This window comes from Myotis daubentonii, chromosome 13 (assembly GCF_963259705.1).
Source record: "Myotis daubentonii chromosome 13, mMyoDau2.1, whole genome shotgun sequence".
Lineage (NCBI taxonomy): Eukaryota > Metazoa > Chordata > Mammalia > Chiroptera > Vespertilionidae > Myotis > Myotis daubentonii.
Window position 1 is genome coordinate 23,966,201 of NC_081852.1, and position 20,362 is coordinate 23,986,562.

The 20,362-nt window shown below is 36.6% G+C and overlaps 1 protein-coding gene across 2 annotated transcripts in view; it reads right to left on the minus strand.

Annotated features, from left to right (window-relative positions):
- MYPN (myopalladin) overlaps positions 1-20,362 on the minus strand; it is an 87,092-nt gene that overhangs the window by 57,240 nt on the left and 9,490 nt on the right. For both annotated transcript variants that reach the window (XM_059662559.1, XM_059662558.1), the window contains exons 2-3: positions 13,191-14,093; positions 47-222 (exon numbers count right to left, since the gene is read on the minus strand). In XM_059662559.1, coding sequence (XP_059518542.1) covers positions 47-222; positions 13,191-14,092 — 1,078 coding nt within the window. In that variant the 5' untranslated portion in view covers position 14,093. The remainder of the gene's footprint in view (positions 1-46; positions 223-13,190; positions 14,094-20,362) is intronic.

Below are 20,362 nucleotides of genomic sequence, written 5' to 3' on the forward strand. Positions count from 1 at the left end.
TATGTCTTACCAGTAAATGCCATACTCCAAGAGTATTTTGCTTTACCTTCTATATAAATCTCAGCAGAAGTTGAATCTGTTCCATAGATGTTAGAAGCAAAGCAGGAATAGCGTCCTGTGTCCTCTTCAAAGGCTTCAGCAATGGTCAGTGAGTGCAGATTTCCCGCCTGGACAATGTGAATGTCTGGGGAATTTTCAAGCTCCTTGCCTTCACAATACCACCTGCAAGGAAGGGAATATGGGACATGACTGAAATGTGAGAATTAATAACAGATGGCTTCACATGTTCCTTAAGAAGAAAAGTGTGACAAACTTAGAGTGAGAACATTAAACAATCCACTATTATGGTATAATTTAATTGTAACAATGAGAAGACCTGGCAATATTCAAATCACATTGCCCCTTTACTCAGGAAATTAGAAAGTGGTTTCTATGAAGAATGATACAACTGTGAGAAGATGGATGAGAAAACAAATACAGTCAACCATGAAGAGCAGGGTCTTTGATGTGGAACCTGGCTTCCCCTTAAAAGACTTACAGCTTTCTACAGTATGCATTAAGTGCTAGTTTAGCTTAATTGAAGATGAGCTGAGTGTGTTCATTCCTTTCTACAAAATTTCATCTGACCTAGCTAAATAAAAATTATTCTGTTAGTTCCTTGAATGATCACAGTAAGGAAGATGGGTCATAGTCACTCAGGAGTGGCCCAACTCTGGCAAATAACCTAAGTATATTTCTATAAATTATGGTATTTTATTTTAATTCTATATATTTAAAGTTAGAAATTTTTATTATAACTTAGATTTTTGGCCAGAAGTTTACACAGAATAATACATTAAAAAAATGCTTAAAATGTGGAGGTGCATAATAAGGGGAAAGGCCAGGAAAACTACAGGGAAATGCCATTTCTCACGTAACAGATTGGCAAAAGTGTAAAAGTTTGATCACTCTCACACACTGCTAGCAGGGATGTAAAATGGTACGACTCTTATGAAAGGACTATGGCAACAACTGCCAAAATTACAGATGCATTTATCTCACTTGTGGAAATCTATCATTCGGGTACACTTGGATACATACAAAACGACAAATGGGCAGGTTACTCATTTAAGGCGCAAACAATTGGAAATAACCCAGCGTCCATCCCTAGGGGACTGGTACATAAACGATGGCACAGCCGCATAATTGAACACCATGCAGCTCTATAAAGCGAACGATAAAGATCACTACGTGCGGAGGTGGGAAGAACCCCAAGATACACAGTTAAAATTTTAACAGCAAGGTTAAAACAGTGGGTACAGAGCAGTGGTTCTCAACCTTCCTCATGCCGCGACCCTTTAATACAGTTCCTCACGTTGTGGTGACCCCCAATTTCATTGTTACAAATTGAACATAATTAAAGCATAGTGATTAATCACAAAACAATACATAATTATATATGTGTTTTCCAGTGGTCTTAGGCGACCCTTGTGAAAGGGTCATTCGACCCCCAAAAGGGGTCGCGACCCACAGGTTGAGAACCGCTGGTCTAGAGTGTTAGCATTGTGTACGCAATGTGGGAGAGTTGAAAATTAGGAAACCAAGTGCCTTGGGGATGTCAATGAAAGAAGCCAATTTGTGCATCAGAACCCCAGCACGTTTCAGCCTCTGGAGATCCACGTTTGGGGATGTGGGGACACTGACAGCGAGGGAGGAGGCATGGGGCTCAAAAGAGAGTAATTCATTTCAAGTTTGGGAAATGAGCATTTAGACTCCCACAGCTCATCACATTCTCCCTTCAGTTAGGGGTTGCTCCAGAATAAAGGCTGAGTAGCTGGCTGCGTGAGCAGCTGCTCCATATTGGAGCAAGAGGAAGAAAGGCTGTGGGAGGGATTTCTCTAGGGAAAAACAAATGGGCCTGATGACTTAACTGCGTGGAACAGAATATTTAGGAAATGTTTTACAAATGTATTGGAGAATTGAGACAAATCTGTGATGGGACCACAGAACTAAGTACATAAAAAAGCAAGATAGTAATCAACTCCAGGTCAAAATAAAAAGTTGTACCAGCAGCCTGGCCAATGTGGCTCAATGGCTGAACGTCAACCCATGAACCAAGAGGTCATTGGTTCAATTCCCAATCGGGGGCTTGATCCCCAGGGGGTATACAGAAGGTTGAAAGCTGATTGATGTAGTTTCTCTCTCATAGATGTTTCTATCTCTTCATCCCTCTCCTTTCCTCTCTCTCTAAAAATCAATAATTAAAAAAAGAAAAACCAGACCAGTTGGCGTGGCTCAGTAGTTGAGCATTGACCTATGAACCAGGAGGTCAGTTTGATTCCCAGTCGATCGGAGCACATGCCTGGGTTGCAGGCTCAGTCTCTACTGGGGACATGCAGGAAGCAGCTGATCAATGATTCTCTTCATCATTGATGTTTCTATCTCTCTTTCCCTCTCCCTTCCTTTCTGAAATCAATAAAAACATATTAGAACAAAAGAAAAACAGAACAAAACATTCATTTTTCCCTACTTGGATTAGCAGTGAATAATACTCACATAGTAACGGAAAGGTAAACATTATTTTTTTTAAGCAACGGTATGCTATGATTATATTGCGGCAATGCAGGAAGGAACAAGAGAGGTGCAGGTTTAGTGAAGGGGCGCTAAACCACCATCTTTTGGAACAGGAAGTCAATAGAAAATAGCTAATATCAGCAGAGCAAGCAACAGTAGATTAAGTATTACAGTGGTTCTCAAAGTGTATTTCACTTTCTGTAAAGACAAAACTATTTCATGTAATACTAAGATATTATTTTCTTTTTCACATGTTGACATTTACACTGATGGTGCAAAAGTCACAATGGGTAAAATTGCTGGTGCTTTAGCAGCACAAATTAAGGTGCTGTCAACATTGACTAATGGTCATTATGTTCTTTACCATCACACTCGCAATTTTAAAAAAGAAAATCCGGTTTTACTTAAAAATATCCTTGATGAAGCAATAAAAATCATTACTTTTATTAAATCTCAACCTTGAGTCCATGTTTTGTTTTGTTTTTTAATTTTTATTTATTTCAATGAAGAAGGGAGAGGGAGAGAGAGATAGAAACATCAATGATGACAGCCAATCATTGACCGGCTTCCTCCTACAGGCCATCTACTGGGGATCGAGTCCACAACCTGGGCATGTGCCCTGACCAGGAATAGAACCTGCCACCTTTTGGTGTATGGGACTACACCCAACAATTAAGCTACATGGGTCAGGGTAAGTCCATGTCTTTTTAACATTCTGGATGGTGAAATGGGAAGTAGCATAAAGCATTTCTATTGGATATGAGCACTTGTGTGATTTTTTTTTTTTTAGTTGAACTAGGTACTGAAGAGTGACTGACAAATTATGGCTTCTCAGACTTGGGTATTCAGCAGTCATTTTCTCAAAATGTCATTTCCAGTACAAATAACTGATAACATTTTAAGTACAAAAAACTGTAATAATTGTCACCAATAAAAAAATATTGAGCTTTCAAGGAAAAATAAGAGATTTGGACAACTTGGATCCTCCACAGTAAGTTTAGGGCTTCCCAATACTTAGACTTTTTGATGAAATCAATTACCATATTAACAAATGTAATTTTTAAAAACTATCATATAAAAAATGTGCCAACATTTGGAAGGTCTGCATTACTCATTTTCCAAATGACTAATGGGTGATGTTTCTCAGTTTTAATTTCTAATATGATAATTACAGATATAAACCACATAGATAAAATCTCTCTCTTTTAGGTCTCAATAACTTTTAAGACTACAAAGGAGCCCTGAGAACAAAAAGGTTAAGAACCAGTGGCATATCACTTAGAAATCTAGAGGTAAATAAATAGGAAATTCCAAAAAGAGTTGATAGTGGTCTGTTCTTTAATATTCAACTTTTTATGAAATCTACCTGTATTAATTTGGAAAAGCAAATTTAAATATTTCAAAACCAATAAATAAATACCTTCCCTTACATAAATATTATAAGGTTATCTCTTTTCTTTAGATAACATTTCTCTTCCTTACGAAAATGAGAGTGAAAACATCCATGAGCAATTGGACAGCCAGGAAGCGATAAGAGGAATGATTCAAATGCCCAAACTCTCTGTCAGAAGCACTTTTGTCCTTACTCAGACAGCCAGAATGAATTCAGCCAACCCCAAAGAACAGTCAGTAACATCACTCTGACTTTAACACCATGACCCACTCAAAAATAATGCACCAGTCAGGCTGCCTTTTGAAAAGGTATTAAAATTGACCCAGCTATCCTAAGACTTTTGAGGGTAAGGACGAAAAGAAACGTCTATCCATGTTAGGGAATGCTTTCATAGAAATGCCCTGGCCCAGCTATGTGTTTTAGAATGCCAAATCCTCATGATAGTTACAGAATAGCAGTGATTCATGGCTCAGAAGAAATGAGTCATTGATCTGGGGAAATAGGGCAGGTCCAGATTATAAAGAAAAGCCCACTTTTAATGCACTAAGGATAGCTCACCAGATCTGCTAACATGGCTAGCTACAAGCCTAAGAATGAAGACATGGAGGAGACACATTTTTCAGATGTAACTGGACTTTTGGGTAGCATACCACCATTCTGCTGTTAGGTTACTCTTTTATCTAAACTATGGCTTGAATAAATATTATGACTCATTGCTTTAGCACATTAAAAACTTCTAAATGTAATTTGAATGTGTTATTCTGACTCACCAGTAATGCTCATTAAAAGAATGATTACTCAGAGCCTTTCTTTAGTCCAGCTCTTGCCCTTCCAGTGTCCCTGTTCCACCTCTTATTGTTCCCTCTCCTAATGCCATGCTCATTTCCATCACAGAACCTGTATATCACTTATAATTATACATTTATACACACACACACACACGCACACACACACACACATTACTGGACAATAAATACTACAGGACAGAGATGATCACGTCCATTTACCACTTGTTTATCCGGCTCTTGGCCAGAGGGCACATTCAGATGCTCCAAAAAGTGCTTGTTGTATACATGTTAAATGAATGAATTTAAATTAGGATTATTATAGCCTAAAGTCTGTTTCATTTTTTAAGAAGGCTTGGGGTCTGGAAAAGTTCTTTCCTTGATTGTCTATAACCATCTTTATCTAACAATGCCTGAAACAGCTAAAAGATAGTGTATTTACTTACTGACATGTTCAGCTCTCTCCTTGATCAGAGCAACTCTTCATATACCGAGTGCAATGGGAGTATATTGGACAGTATGATGATATTAAATGTTTTCTAACAGGACCCAAAGTTATGCTGGATTTCATGACGGAACTTGGTGTTCTGAATGTCTTGTTTAACTGAGTTAACAAGTTGTCATATCCAATGGCTATTTCCCACTGATAGGAGTATGGAGGTACCAGTGAGGAGGATTTGTCTATGCTTTCACTTTTATTAAAATCTGAATTTTTCTGAGAGGTACCTTTTTGGTAAATTAAGAAAAGCATAAATAAAATAGTTGCCTAATATAAACTCATCAAGACTACCCCTTACCACATAGCCAACTTTAGACAAGAGGGAGGATGAATAAGTGTGAAGTTGAGAATAATTCCTAAAATAATTTTTAAAGGACTAATTATTTTGAGCAGAGATGACTAGAAACTTTTATTTTCTCCCTCTAGAATTCCTCTTTTCTTTCTCTCATAGCACTTACTACTGTATAATTCACTTCTTTATTAAATATACTTTTTATTGTCTATTTCTTTCACTTCATCTAGAATAAAATTTGTCAGGAAATTTTGCTTTATTTACTGATGAATCCTAAGTGCTTGGAATAGTTCCTGATGCATAGTGAGTACTGAATAAATTATTATTGAATAAATAAGTAAACGAATATATTACATTTTCTAGTTTTGTTATTAATACAATATACTTGACTTTTTCCAATGTTATATGCTTAAAGTAAGTTTCTTCTTTTCATCTATTTGCTATGTTAATCTTTCTTTCAGAATAAATTCTATTTGTTCAATTTGGAGCCTCTTTTATAGTGTTGCCTTTGTCTCAAGAATTCCAAGTTTTGTTTATCATAATAAAATCAATGTTCTTAACCAAAGTAACAGAATAAAAGGGAAAAAAATCATAAAATAATCTCAATAAAAGCAGAAAAAAATTCAACATCATTCACGATTTTTTAAAAATCATAAAATATCTAATCAAAAGGAAACTGTAACAAAATCCTACGTAATGGTGAAAAATGGAAGTTATTCCTTTTAGATCACAAATAAGACTTTAGTACCTAGTATCACCACTTCTAGTCAATGTTGTACAGGAGGGCTTAGCTAGCTCAACTGAAATATAAGACACAGGAGAATATATTAGAATGTTTATAATAACATTGTTCATATTAGGAAAAAGAAACTGGAGGCAATGCAAATGTACATCAATGTCCTCTACCCCTGCAGTTAAATAGCAATGAAAACGAGTGGATTAGAGTTAGGGAAAAATTCAAGTAGAGAAGAATATATACATTGATCCCACTTATATAACATTTTTAAAACATGAAATACTAATATCATTTTTTAAAACTTATTATGGAAACTTCCAAACATATACAAAGTAGAGACACTGGTTTAATGAACCCCCCCACGCACACTTAGCTTCAACAAATTATCAACAAATGGCAAATGTGTTTCTTTTATATTCTCCACTTCTCCCTACCTTGGATTATTTTAATGTAAATCTAGGATTTTTGTCATTTCACCTGTAAATATTTCTGTACCAATATTGTTTAGGATTATAAATTAGTCTGGTTTTTAATCTCAAAATAGATCCTGCCTCAAAGGACCATGTACAACGGTGAGGTGACTGCAACACAGTCTGTGAGGGGTGTTCTGTTGGAGTAAAGACTAAGGAGCAGGTGCTAGAATGTTAACTGGAGATTGCAACATCTGGGTCAAGGAACTGAGCAGCGGGAGGTCTCTGGGGGTTGGGAGGAGGTCCCTCCAGGTCAGGAGATCTTTGAAGAAATTGCAAAAATGCTCAGCACAAAAACAAACAGCAATTTGTTAAAATACAGATGTATGGGCCTCACTCCTCCAGGGCTTGAGTCAGTAGGTCCAAGGTGGAACCTGTGAATTTGCATATCCACCAAGGTCCCAGGTGACGCGGACACTGCTGATCCAGGGACCTACTTTAGTAGCGTGTTCTAGGAACCTCTCAAATTCTAGCCTCTGTTCCCTCTCTAAACTTATCTCAAATCATTTCCTCTTTATCTTCTGGTGCCATTTTCTTCAATTCCTTTAAGTGAACAATTGTCTTGCTGCCTCAAGAGCTCAAATTTGCTGTTCCCTCACCCTGCAACACTTTTCATCATACCCCACTTTGCTGGGCTAACTCCTAGTCCTCTTTTATGTCTCAGCTTAAGTACCACTTTTCAGAAAAATCTTCCCTAATATACTCTCAAGGTTTGGTCCATTTGCTATATGCCTCTCCTTTATAATATTTATCACAATTGTAATTATACAATCATTTGTGAATTTTTTGTTTATTGTCTGTGTTCCTTCCTAGAGTCTAAGCTCCATGAGAGCAGGAAGATTTCTTGTTTGCTGCTTTAATTTTAGTGCCTATAACAGTACATGTCCCATTATTGGCACTTAATATTTGTTGGATTAATGAATAAAGGAAGGTATTTAGATTTTCCCAAAAAGAAGAAGAAAAAAGCCCCTAAATAATGTAATATTTAAAAATATTTACATAATATTTCACATGATAATTACATATTTGGGGTGGGGCAAAAGTAGGTTTACAGTTGTCAGTACGAGAAACACAGTTTATTCTTGTATTATTATTTATTAATTATTGTATTATTTTCCATGTGAACAACTGTAAACCTACTTTTGCCCACCTGTATAATTTCTTATAACATTTTAAAGAATTCTCCTAAACTATTTAAGATGAAGATATTTTTCTTTATAACTAATTTATTTCCTCAGCACACTACTAGAAAGCATAGGTCCAGAAGTGCCAATAGCAAAATTTAACAGCCAAAGCAGACATCAACATTTATAAAAGGTAAATTTGTGCTGCTTCAGAAGGTTGTGTACAAGCAAATATACTTAGTGTGACCCAGCTGTACATTCCTGGGGAAAGAATTTGGAGTCATGATATATAAAAGGATCATGGCCATTTGCTGTGAATTCCTGTCGACTCTTTCATCTGTGGGTAACGCATGAATGTATTTCATTTTCTAAGACAAATCCTCCAATGAACCTATGTCTAAGATTAACAAGCTTTCAAAAACACGAGTGATATAGAATACCATCCCTATAAAACAAGCATTTTCTACCCAATTCACTTGGAAATCAACAAAGATATGCAAAAAATGATTTTTGAATGTGCTAAACTAGGGTTACAAGAACATAAGTAAAATACTGATTATACACAGGAGCACATAGATACAAGATTAGACCCCAGTTTCCAGAAAGACATTACATTTCCTTGAAAAAAATAGCAAAAGGGTGATTTTCTTTTTCCCTGTGGTGTTCCTATATGGCAACCCCAAATGTCTCATTATTATTTTAAAATGAATCCTGTGGATCAAAATCTACACTCCTGGGTTCTATGGAGATGTCTTCATTTCCGTGGTAAGCAAGCAGGTAGGGGCTGGAGGGTCTCCCCACCCAACCCCCTTCAATTCCCAAAGCACTAATTTTATCTTTTAAAAAAGAGAGAGAGAGAGTGTGTGTGTGTGTGTGTGTGTGTGTGTGTGTGTGTGTGTGTGTGAAATATGTACTGGGTAACATGTAAACAGACTTACTGTGAGAAGAAAAGTGGGAGGAGTTACTGCCAGAAGAAGGTTGGAAAAAACCATTCCAGTCTAGCACTATTAGAAGTTAGTTCCAAGTATTACCTGTATTTTTAGTCCCTTTTGTAATTATAAAGATATTGTGTCAGGTTTTTCCTAGTGTCCAGGTCATCTTGGACTGTTCCCAGTTCCACTGCCTTCTCACTTGACCTTCAGTCCTGCATTTCCGACAGCCTATTGGATATGGTCCCTTCATCTGCTCACATTCAAGTCATCAAACTCATCCATAAATCATCCACCTCTTGCATTTTCTCAGTCCTTGCCAGTGACCCCATCATTCTCTCAGGTGCACAGCTTCAAACTTGTGGAGTAAATTTTTTTTACTTTTCCTTCCTAGCTAATCAATCACCACCAGTTCAGCTTGATTTCTTTACTCCTATACGTATATATTGCTCACTCACATCTTTTTTCTGTTTTCCTAGTGCCCCCATGCCAGTCCTATCAGAGCATTCGATGCCTAGGATAGCTTCCTTAGTAGCCTCATGGCTCCATTCATTTCTGTTCTTATTCATTATTCCAGATTAATTCTACCGAAATGCTCCCTTTCATATTGTTACTTTCCTATACACAACTCTATATGGTTTCCACTTGGTTTTGCAACCAAGTCTAAACTATTCTGCTTTGCTTTCAAGGCTCTTCAAAATCATCTGATTCCACTCTTCTTTCTAGTTAGACCAGTCCATTTTCTGTCACATAACAATAGTGCAATTCCAGTGTCTGTATCTTCATATGAACATGTCGAGTGGACTGGCCTAAAACAAACTATCTCTCTGTCTACTTCTTCAGTCTTTCCCCTCATCTTTTCTCACCTGCTACCCCAAGTTCCCCACATAGCCAAGTACTTGTAATTCCCTGAAAACACTTGTCTCTGGGCCTTTGCACTTGCTTTCCTCTTCCACCTTTGGTCTCTTCAAACTGAAGTTGCACCTCCTGTGTTAACTCTTCTTTATCCTGCACTCCGGGCAAAGTAATCACATCTTACTTTGAGTTGCCATTGCATCCTATACTTACTTCTATTATAGCCTTTATTGTACAATATGGTAATGTTTTGATTACATTTGTCTGATTGCTCTTTTAAATTTGAGCCACCCTCTCAGAATAGTTTTAGGCTTGGTTTCAAAACGAGGTCCCTGACCTCCAATAACACACAGTTGTTTTGTACTCCTGGTGAGTCACTTTGGTAAGACTATACGTATTTGCTGGATAAATGAATGAGTAAATTTCTACCTAAATCTTCCTCACTCTTCAAGACTTAACTAAAACCCAAATACGTCTCTGAAGCCTTCTTTGACTTCTTTAGTCCTCCACCCCTCTCTGATAGTTCTTATGGTTGAGACTATAAAAATTAGGATGATTTCTTTACTTGGATAGCAAGTTCCTTGAGGGCAAGGGACATATATCTATACTGTCTCTGTCATTGCACTGGATCACAGTGCTGAGCGCAGAGTAAAATCTAAATAAACATTTACTTAGAGTTATGTAAATTCTATTCTCAGGAAAATAATGACAGCTAATAGTCTATTTGGAAAACTCTAAATTTTTTCTAAATATAATTGCAGTCATTAAATTAGATACTAATTCATTTAGAAAATATTTAGTGAATAGCAACTAACTTCCTGGCACCAAACCAGTGGTTGAGATTTAGGTATGAATTCTAACAGTAAATAAATTCTTCCCAGGTAAAGTTAGTATTGCTTCACTGAAGCTGTGTACATTTTTTCCACTTTTAAATTTGTAAATTTATAATTGTTTTTTTTTCTCTCCCTAGGATATTTTTTTTAATGATTTTTAGAGAGAGAGAGAAAAGTGTATGTAGGGGGGAAGCAGAATGTGTGTGTGTGTGAGAGAGAGAGAGAGAGAGAGAGAGAGAGAGAGAGAGAGAGAGAGACACTGATGTGAGAGAGAAATATCACATTGATTGGTTGCCTCCCATATGCGCCCCAACCAGGTTTCAAACCCATGACCTGGGTATATGCCCTGACCAGGAATGGAATCCACAACCTTTTTGGTGAATGGGATGATGCTCCAACCAACTGAGCCACCTGGCCTAGGCTAAGTAGTTTTTTAGTGAACACCAGATTATATTTTTTTTTTGGCGGGGGGGGGGATAGGATCTTATAGCTCTTCCTGGCTGATTGTTCTCATAGGAGCATGAATTCTTTTTTGTTGCTGTTTGTTTGAGATTGTCATAGTCAAGAAATGGGGAGAATGAATTTGGAATGATCTGGTCTAATTTTTTTTTTTGTCCATTCTATGTCCAGAAATTACTGGGTTGGATAATCTAAGTAAATTGTGTGTGTACCAAAACTTGAGTGCTCACTAGCTTACTTAGATTCACCAGATGTCACTGATTGGTATCCACCAAGAGTCTGTGATGACACCTCACCAGAGTCCCAGGAGTATCAGCAGGCACACTCAGGGTAGAAGGGTAGACACTGTCCTGGGTGGTTCAGTTTCAACCATTTGCCACATCTTAAGCCAACTGTCTCACTCCTGATTCAAACCTAAGTTGAGTTTCTTGTCTTCCTCTTTCTTTATGCATTAGTTTCCTCAACATTTCTTAGTAAATACTATAGGCCAGAAGTTGTGCTTGGTGCTCAGATACATAGGTAAAACAACTAAATCCCTGCCCTCAAGGAGGTCATTTAGATAATTGTATAGAAATTATATTCCATTGTAGGAGTAATATTCAAATATTACCTTACATTGCCTTTGAAAAGCAAAATTCTATATATGAATATGTCTTGTCTTTGGACTAGGATTCTTTGGATCAATAGACACGTATAAATAAAAATCATTATTAATATTAATACTATTTCTGTCCTATCATATGGATATTCTCTAAGAAAAAGAGGAGGAACTGCTTACATACCTAGAATAAGTGTTAAATAGTAATGAGGTCATGTTCTAGTAGTAATTAGGTATTAGGGAAGCAAAGTAACTCTTACAGGACACTAAATACCGGTAATTCTCTAAAAAGTAATACACTTCAAACACATTATTCACATAGTATTATAGGGTTACAGCTAGCAAATGTCGCCCTGGGGCTACAGCTGTATCCACATTTTGTGGGGCCTGAAGCTCATAAATGTGGAAGGTCTGCATAAAAAAATAAAATAAAATTAGACCCCAAAGTTAGGGATAGTTTATGCAGATGAGGAGCCTTGAGGCTTAGGCTTCATCTGCTTCACAGAAAAGCTGAGCGGGAGGCACATAACAATGGACTCATCTGTCATACTAGGGAAAGACTTGGACATTCGGAAGAATAGTATTCATTAAGCTGATATCAAAAAGTTTATAATAAATACATTACCTGTAAAATGAATCTGTAAATTGACCTTAGCAACATCCTTATTTTATCTTTATTCTATCAGCTTTTATTCGATTATTTGGCTATCTTTAAAATTGAAAAAAAAAATCACAGGTATTCATTGAGTATAGATCATAAATACTTTATTTTTAAAGCTTTAGCCTGTAGACCTGTGCTGTCCGATACCATAGTCATTAGCCACATGTGATACTGAGCACTTGAAATGTCACCAGTACAACTGAGGGACTGAACTTTAAATTATATTTAATTTTAATTAAAAAAAACTGATATCGCCGAAACTGGTTTGGATCAGTGGATAGAGCATCAGCCTGCGGACTGAAAGGTTCCAGGTTCGATTCCGGTCAAGGGCATGTACCTGGGTTGCGGGCACATCCCCAGTAGGAGATGTGCAGGAGGCAGCTGATTGATGTTTCTCTCTCATCGATGTTTCTAACTCTATCTCTCTCCTTTCCTCTCTGTAAAAAATCAATAAAATATATTTTTTTAAAAAAACTGATATCAACTCAATTTTACAAAATTGAATATTACAAAAAATTTAAGTAGGTTTAGAATCACTTGTGCATGTCAATCTACTTTTTAAACTATAGGTTTTATAAAATCTAAATGTAAATTAATTATTTCCTAGGAAAATGTAGTAGCCAAATTGAGATGTGCTATAATTGTCGAATTCACACTGGATTTTCAAGGCCTAGTATGACAAAAAGAATGTAAAAAATCATATAAATAATGTTTATATTGATAACATGTGGAAATGATGATGTTTTCATTTATTGGTTAAATAATGTACATTTAAAAAGTTAATTTTTCTCAGTCTTTACTTTTTAAAAATGTGGCTACTAGAAAAATTTTAATTACATATATGGCTAACATTATACTCCTATTGGACAGTGCTGCTTTAAACTCTGACTGTTTTTCTTAAAGGCAGTATATAATTTTTGAAACCACTTACTTAAAAGATAAACTTAGGAGAATCATGGTAGATGGAAAGCAATTACTAAGCATTACTCATGGGGCATTTTACCTTACTTGAGGTGGTGGAATTCCTACCACTATGCAATCCAACTGCACTCTGGTTCCTTCTGGGACTTCTCTGCTCCATAACTTTTGAGTGAATCGGGGAGGTTGCCCCAGAGGTTCTTCATAGTACAAGGATGACGGTGAAGACCCTGGGGTGGTGTCTCCACCAGCTGCCTCACTGGCAACCTGCTCAGCCTCACGCCGCTTGGCTTCCTGCTGTTCAAGGGCATGATTCACTTCGTTATCTCTAGTATCTGTAGGGATGGGAATGGGAACAGATGATCTTTCTCGTTTTTCTGATAGAGCTGAGAAACTGGAGCTATTTTCCTGCATAACTTTGTTTTGAGATTCCAATTTGCTCTTGTGGTTTTTGCAGGCCCGGGGTCTAATCCTTTTGGAGCTGTGGGCTTTGAAAAGGGAGGACAGCTCTTCAATAAAATCAGCAGCCTTATTTAAGAATAGTTTTTTGGACTGAGCCTCAGAACTATACTGTGGCCTCGTTGCCTCCTGAGGGCTCTCGGTAGAGCTGGTAGGACTTGGGGAGTTATCCTGGCGGAAGTTAGGGTCAAAACTTGATTTCGATGGGTGTTTCATCTGATCAGAAGAAAGACGTTTTCTAGCTTGAGCTTCATCTGCTTTCTCCAAAGGGTCATGATTGATCGCCAGTCTTGCCAGATTGACACTTTCATCTAATTCTTCTTGGCTCAGAAAAGCTGAAAGGTCTGGAAGGTCATCTTGGCCGCCTCCCCCTTCTGCAGCTCCAGGAGGACTGCCAAAATGGAAAGGGGTGGAAGAAGGCTCTGCTCGGCTCCTCTCATTGTTTCCCCGATGTCTGGTTTCTGCCAAATAGCTCTCTCTGAGGAGCTGAGAAATGGAAGTAGAAGCTTCTATGCTGTCGTCTTGCATGCTGTGAGAAAATAGTAAGTTTGGATCATTTCCAGAGAACAATAAGTCTATGTTTACTGAAGCATGATGGATTCCTAAGAACTTAAAGCTTGAAATAAACAATTGCCTAATTTTGATACTTTTACAAAATTTACTATGAAGACTTAAAGATTATTCTCAAATTGTAAAATGAAGAGAAACTGAATGAGATTTTACTGAAATTGAAAATAAAAACATAGGCATTACCACTTTATTAAATTCTTTAAATGTAAGTTCAACTGTGAAAGCTATGATATAGCTATAGTAACAGTAAATAAAATTTCTAAATATGATTTTGATAATATCTGTTAAGGGCTTTTACTTATAAAGCACTTTCGTACACAGAGATTTGCTCTCCATCCTCTCCTTTTACCTTGAATGTAATAAAATAATAAAAATTAAAAGTTATTGACAACATAATCTCAATTGGTTAGTGAAATTATAAACTTGACCTAGTTAATGAAAATAAATAATGCTTTTGTTTTAAGAAAACTAGAAACAGTTGTTTAAATTTGCTGTTGTTTATAGGTTTAATCTGCTCTTGAAAACTATAATGATTTAGCCTTTTCAAATAAGGTATAACTAATTTAATTTCTATAAAGATATGAGTTAAACCCTATGTTTTCAAATATCTCTTAAATTAACATTGGTGAAGAAGGAAAATGGGAGACAGGAAAGTGGGGGGCAAGATAGGACACTCTTCACTTTATACCCTTTCCTGACTTTTCAATTTTAATTATATGGACACATTACCGATTCAAAAAATAAATATCTTAAAGCTTAAGAAAATAGTACAGCCAAAACCGGTTTGGCTCAGTGGATAGAGCGTCGGCCTGTGGACTGAAAGGTCCCGGGTTCGATTCCGGTCAAGGGCATGTACCTGGGTTGCGGGCACATCCCCAGTAGGAGATGTGCAGGAGGCAGCTGATCGATGTTTCTCTCTCATCGATGTTTCTAACTCTCTATCTCTCTCCCTTCTTCCTCTCTGTAAAAAGTCAATAAATATATTTAAAAAAGAAAAAGAAAAAAGAAAATAGTACAGTAACCTAAGTTCTAAGTCCCCTGGACTAGCGGGTTTGGTAATGCAAACCAATGTTATATTATTAATATTATATCTATTTATTCATTCACACACTTACTAGAGGGATGGCAAACTTATGACCCACAGGCTGTTACTCCTCTCTCCCCTCCTTATAAAAGATGTAGCTAACTGATTACAGTACTTTTTCCATTGACCTTGACTTTCTTAACACTCCACTCCATCTGCTACCACCAATCAATCAGAGATGGTAATGGAGATGAAAACTATTTACCATTCTGCCCTCGCCCGGTTTGGCTCAGTGTATAGAGAGTATTGGCCTGCGGACTGAAGGGTCCCGGGTTCTATTTCAGTCAAGGGCACATACCCAGATTGCAGGCTCGATCCCCAATAGGGGGAGTGTAGGAGGCAGCCAATCAATGATTCTGATCATTGATGTTTTTCTCTCTCTCTCCCTCTCCCTTCCTCTCTGAAATTAATAAAAAAAAATTTTTTTTTAAAAGCTATTTACCATCCGTGGCTACTAACTGCTGGGCCTTGTGCTGGGAAAATGGAGAGGAAACTAATCTCCTAAATCTTTTCTGGTTTTTATGAAAAAACTTATTTCAGTTCACTCCTTATATGATAGTCTCACTTGAATCACAAATAAAACGTCCTAAAGTTCTCAAACTTTTAGAATGTTATTCAAAACTAACCTCTAAATTGGCAAAGTGGGCAATGACCTTGAGAGGGCAATTAGAGATGGCTAAAAGGATTACCTACAGCAAATATTTTTCCACATGCTTGCTGCAGCCTGAGATTTCTACTACTGGATCCATTTATTTGGGTGAGAAGTCTACTGTGTCTTAATAGAAGATTAATTGACAATGCAAAGATATTGGATGGGTACAAAGATTTATCTACAAAGATGTTCATCATAGTATAGATGGTATTAAAAAATTGGGATCATGTCCAATAACAAATTAGTTAATTAAATTATGATATCAGATAGAACTATATGGCTATGTTAAAGTTTGTACAATTGTGAATGACATACAAAATAGTACATGAAAGTATAATTGACGTCCCAATTGAAAATTTGTCTCATTTGTCCTAACCAGTTTAGGTCAGTGGATAAAGCGTTGGCCTGCTGTCTAAAGGGTCCCAGGTTCGATTCCGGTCAAGGGCATGTACCTTGGTTGTGGGCACATCCCCAGTAGGGGGTGTGCAGGAGGCAGCTGATCGATGTTTCTCTCTCATTGATGTTTCTAACTCTCTATCTCTCTCCTTTCCTCTCTGTAAAAAATCAATAATATATATATATTTTTTAAAAAAGAAAATTTGTCTCATTTGTGCATTAACTATGCAGAAGAACAGTTAAAGATATATGAAATCAGGTACGAAATGCTATTTGAAAATGCAATTAATGTACTAATTGAAAACCCTTCTCATTTGTTAATCAACCAATTCCTTAGCCTAGTTTGAGTTTCTGTATATATTTAGATGTGAGGAAGAAAACTGAGTGCTTTGTGAATCAGGATGGCCATCTCCCTATTTGTTTGACATTACTCATACTGTGTTTTAATGTGCCTTTGTCTCTAACTATTTAATATGGCTTTTATCTTGAGCAATATGGAATGAGCATTGGCCTTAGAATCAGATCTGTTTTCAAATTATGGCTTCATTTCTCAGCAGTTATATAACTTTGAGAAATTTACTTAACTTCTCTAAACTGGAATTCTCATCTGTAAAACATGGATAATATCTATTTCCCAGGGAAGTAAGGATTAATAACATAATGAATGCAAAGCCCTTAAAACAGGACCCATTATAATGGGCACTCAAACAATATTAGTAAAAATTAATAGTTAGGTAAAGGAGATGTTAATGTTGAAGAACTTTTAAAAAGCTTATATTGACTCAGCCAGTGTGGCTCAGTGGTTGGCCTGTGAACCAGGAGGTCATAGTTCGATTCCCTGCCCAGGTTGTGGGATCAATCCTCAGTGTAGGGCGTGCAGGAGACAGCCAATCAAGGATTCTCTCTCATCATTGATGTTTCTATCTCTCTCCCTCTCTGAAATCAATAAAAATATAGTTTAAAAAATAAAAAGCTTATTTTAGGGTAGAAATTGAAAAGAAAATACTCATATAAGAATCACTACTCTCTGCAACTATTTTTTTGTTTTTAAAGAAGCTAATTAATGTGTAACTGTGTGTCTGTTCTGATGCTTATTGTCATGAGAAATTATTATGATAATAAAACTTCAGGTATTCAAAATAAAGAATTTCTTTAATATTTTAATGTAGTATTTATTACCTAACACCTGGAGTTAGATAGATCTGGTTCAAATCCAAGTTCTGACACTTCTTAGTTGTATAAATTCAAGAAGAAAAGTTAACTTCGGTAAGCTTCAGTTTACTCATTTATTAAACAGGTATAATAACAGTAGCCATCTCATAGGTTGAAGTAATGATTAAATGTGTTTGGCATTTTGTAAATGTTCAATAAATGGTAGTTACTATTATAATTATTGTTATTATTATCATTTAACAGCTTTAGCCACATACCATGATAAGAAATGGAAGTAGGCCCTAGCCAGTTTTGCTCAGTGGATAGAGCATCCGCCTGAGGACTGAAGGGTCTCAGGATTGGAATTTGGTCAAGGGCACATGCTTGGATTGTGGGCTTAATCCTTAATAGGGGGCATGCAAGAGGCAGCCGATCAATGATTCTCTCTCACCATTGATGCTTCTATCTATCTATCTCCCTCTCCCTTCCTCTCTGAAAGCAATAAAAATATTTTAAGAAAGAAAAAAAAAATGGAAGTAGAACTAGTGAAGTGACTTGATCTAAGGACAAACTTTAAAGAGAAATTTAACTTTTGATTTGTAGTTAATTGAGCATTGTCTATATTCCATTGAAATACATGTAGTTTCATTAACAAACTGAGCTGCTTTCAGAACTCTGTACATATTGTCTTTGTTTGAGCTGCTCCCTGTCCCCACCTCCCTTTACTACTTTACTGGGCCAAGTCCTACATGGCCTTCAGTTCTTAGCTGAGACATCCCTTGGGGATTTCTTCTTTTCTCTGGATTGGGTACCAATATGCTCATAAAGCTCACACTTCTTACCCCCAACAGCACTTATAACAATATATTAAATTTGGCTGTTTACTTTTCTGCCTACCTCACTTAGTTTTGTACACCACCATCTCTGTACACACACAGCACATAGAAGGTTATCAATAGATATCTATTGAGTTATTTTGTTAATTAGAATATCCTTCTAAATCAATTGCTGTTTTTCTTTTTTCTTAATTTCAGGAGAAAATAATATAAACAGAAATCATGTTTTCAAAGAAAACTTACAGGTACAGAAAAAATATAAGTATGTTTTACATATAAATATAAAATATAAATATGTACATAACTTCTAGGTGACTTTCAAACGTAAATTTATTCATAGTGGATAAAATAAGTAGTGCAATTAAGCTTTGTTTTCATCCCAGAAGTATCAAAGAACATCTGCTTATAATCAGAAACCTGGGTTTGTATCTCGGCTCCAACACTGAGTAACTTTGTATTCTTGAGCAAGTCATTTAATGCATCTGAATCTCAGTTATTCTCATCTATAAAATAGGATAATAACAATTCCATCTCAGAGGGTTTTCAGATGTAAATGCATACATAAATGGCTAAACTGATAAATATTACCTAAAATAGGAAATAGGAAAATGTATCACTTTCTCTTTCAAGCATTAATTTAAAATCTGTTATTAAATTTGTACTTTTAACAAGCCCAAGTGCTGTCATGTATACTCTAGCTTTCTTATTTGTCTGATAAATATTTATTGAGCATCTACTATGTGATATTCTGGGCACTGTGGATTCAACAGTGAACAAAAGACAAAGCCCCTACCTTTGTGGAGTTGACAATCTAGTGGGAAAGATATAAATATTAAGAAGAAAAATGAAGTCGGGCAAGGGAATCAAGAATGATGGGGAAGGAAAGGTGGTGTGCTCTTTTAGCGGGAAAGTCAGGCAAAACTTCTGACGCAGCGGAGAAGTTCTCCATGTGACCACCTGGGGGAAGAATGGTCCTGGCTGAGGAAGAAGACAGTGTCAAAGCCAAGACAGGTAAATGTTTGCTGTGTCTGAGTCAAGCCCAGGTGAGTGAAGTCACAGAGTTACAAGGCTAGATCATGTAAGGAATTGCAGACCAAGGAAGGACTTTAAGTTTTATTAAATGTGTGAATGGGACACCATTTTAAAGTTTTGAGAAGCAGATGAAATGGTTTTGAAAAGTTCAATCATGGCTACTATGCAAAGAATCAAGTTAAAGGGATTTGGCAAATGTGGAAATAAGCAGATCAATTAGGAGACTATTGCAATATGCTATGCAAAAGATGGTGGTGTCTTGGATCAGTGAGTGGTTATCGGTGGGAAAGGGTGAGAAGTGGTCAGATTTGAGCAATCTTTTGAAAGTAGAGCCAGTGTGATTTGCTGATGGATTGAGTGTGGGATGTGAGAGAAAGAGCAGAGTAAAAGGTGACCACAATAATTATGGCTTGAGCAAATAGGTGAGTGGTGGAATGATTTACTCGAACGAGCCAAGAGCAGATTTCAGGAAATTAAAAGTTCTCTTAGACATTTCACCTAGGGTATTCTTTCTGCTTCTGACAAAATTGAAACTTAGATTTTATGCCATTTTCAAAATAAGAAGGAGCAACTGCCCTTGAAAACAGATCATGGTTGTAGTGAAATGGTCCTAGGTTAAAAATGAAACAATATGGCATAAATAATCATGACAGACTAGTAAATCATGTAAACTAACTCGGCCACATAGAATGCTTATTGAATGTTCTTTACTTTGCTAAATATCTCTGTTCTTTTTTCCTAGGATTTTTCCTGAAAAGAAGATCTCTAAAAAACTTGCTAAAAATGTAAGAGTCCGGTTCATATAAACAAAACTTGATGCTGATACCCTTGGGTATAGAGTCATGTGCCACATAACAATGTTTTGGTCAATGATGGAACATATATTCAATGGTGGTTCCATATGATTACTGAATAGTAGAGCTAAAACATTCTTATTACCTCCTGCTGGTGTTGCTGTGGAAATGTCGTAAAGTACTAATGCAAAGCATTACCGTTTGTGCTGTCTCAGGCTATCCAGAAGGGCTAGAAATGCTTGGGGACTCAGCTGAGCCACTAAACTTTCCCATACACACCTT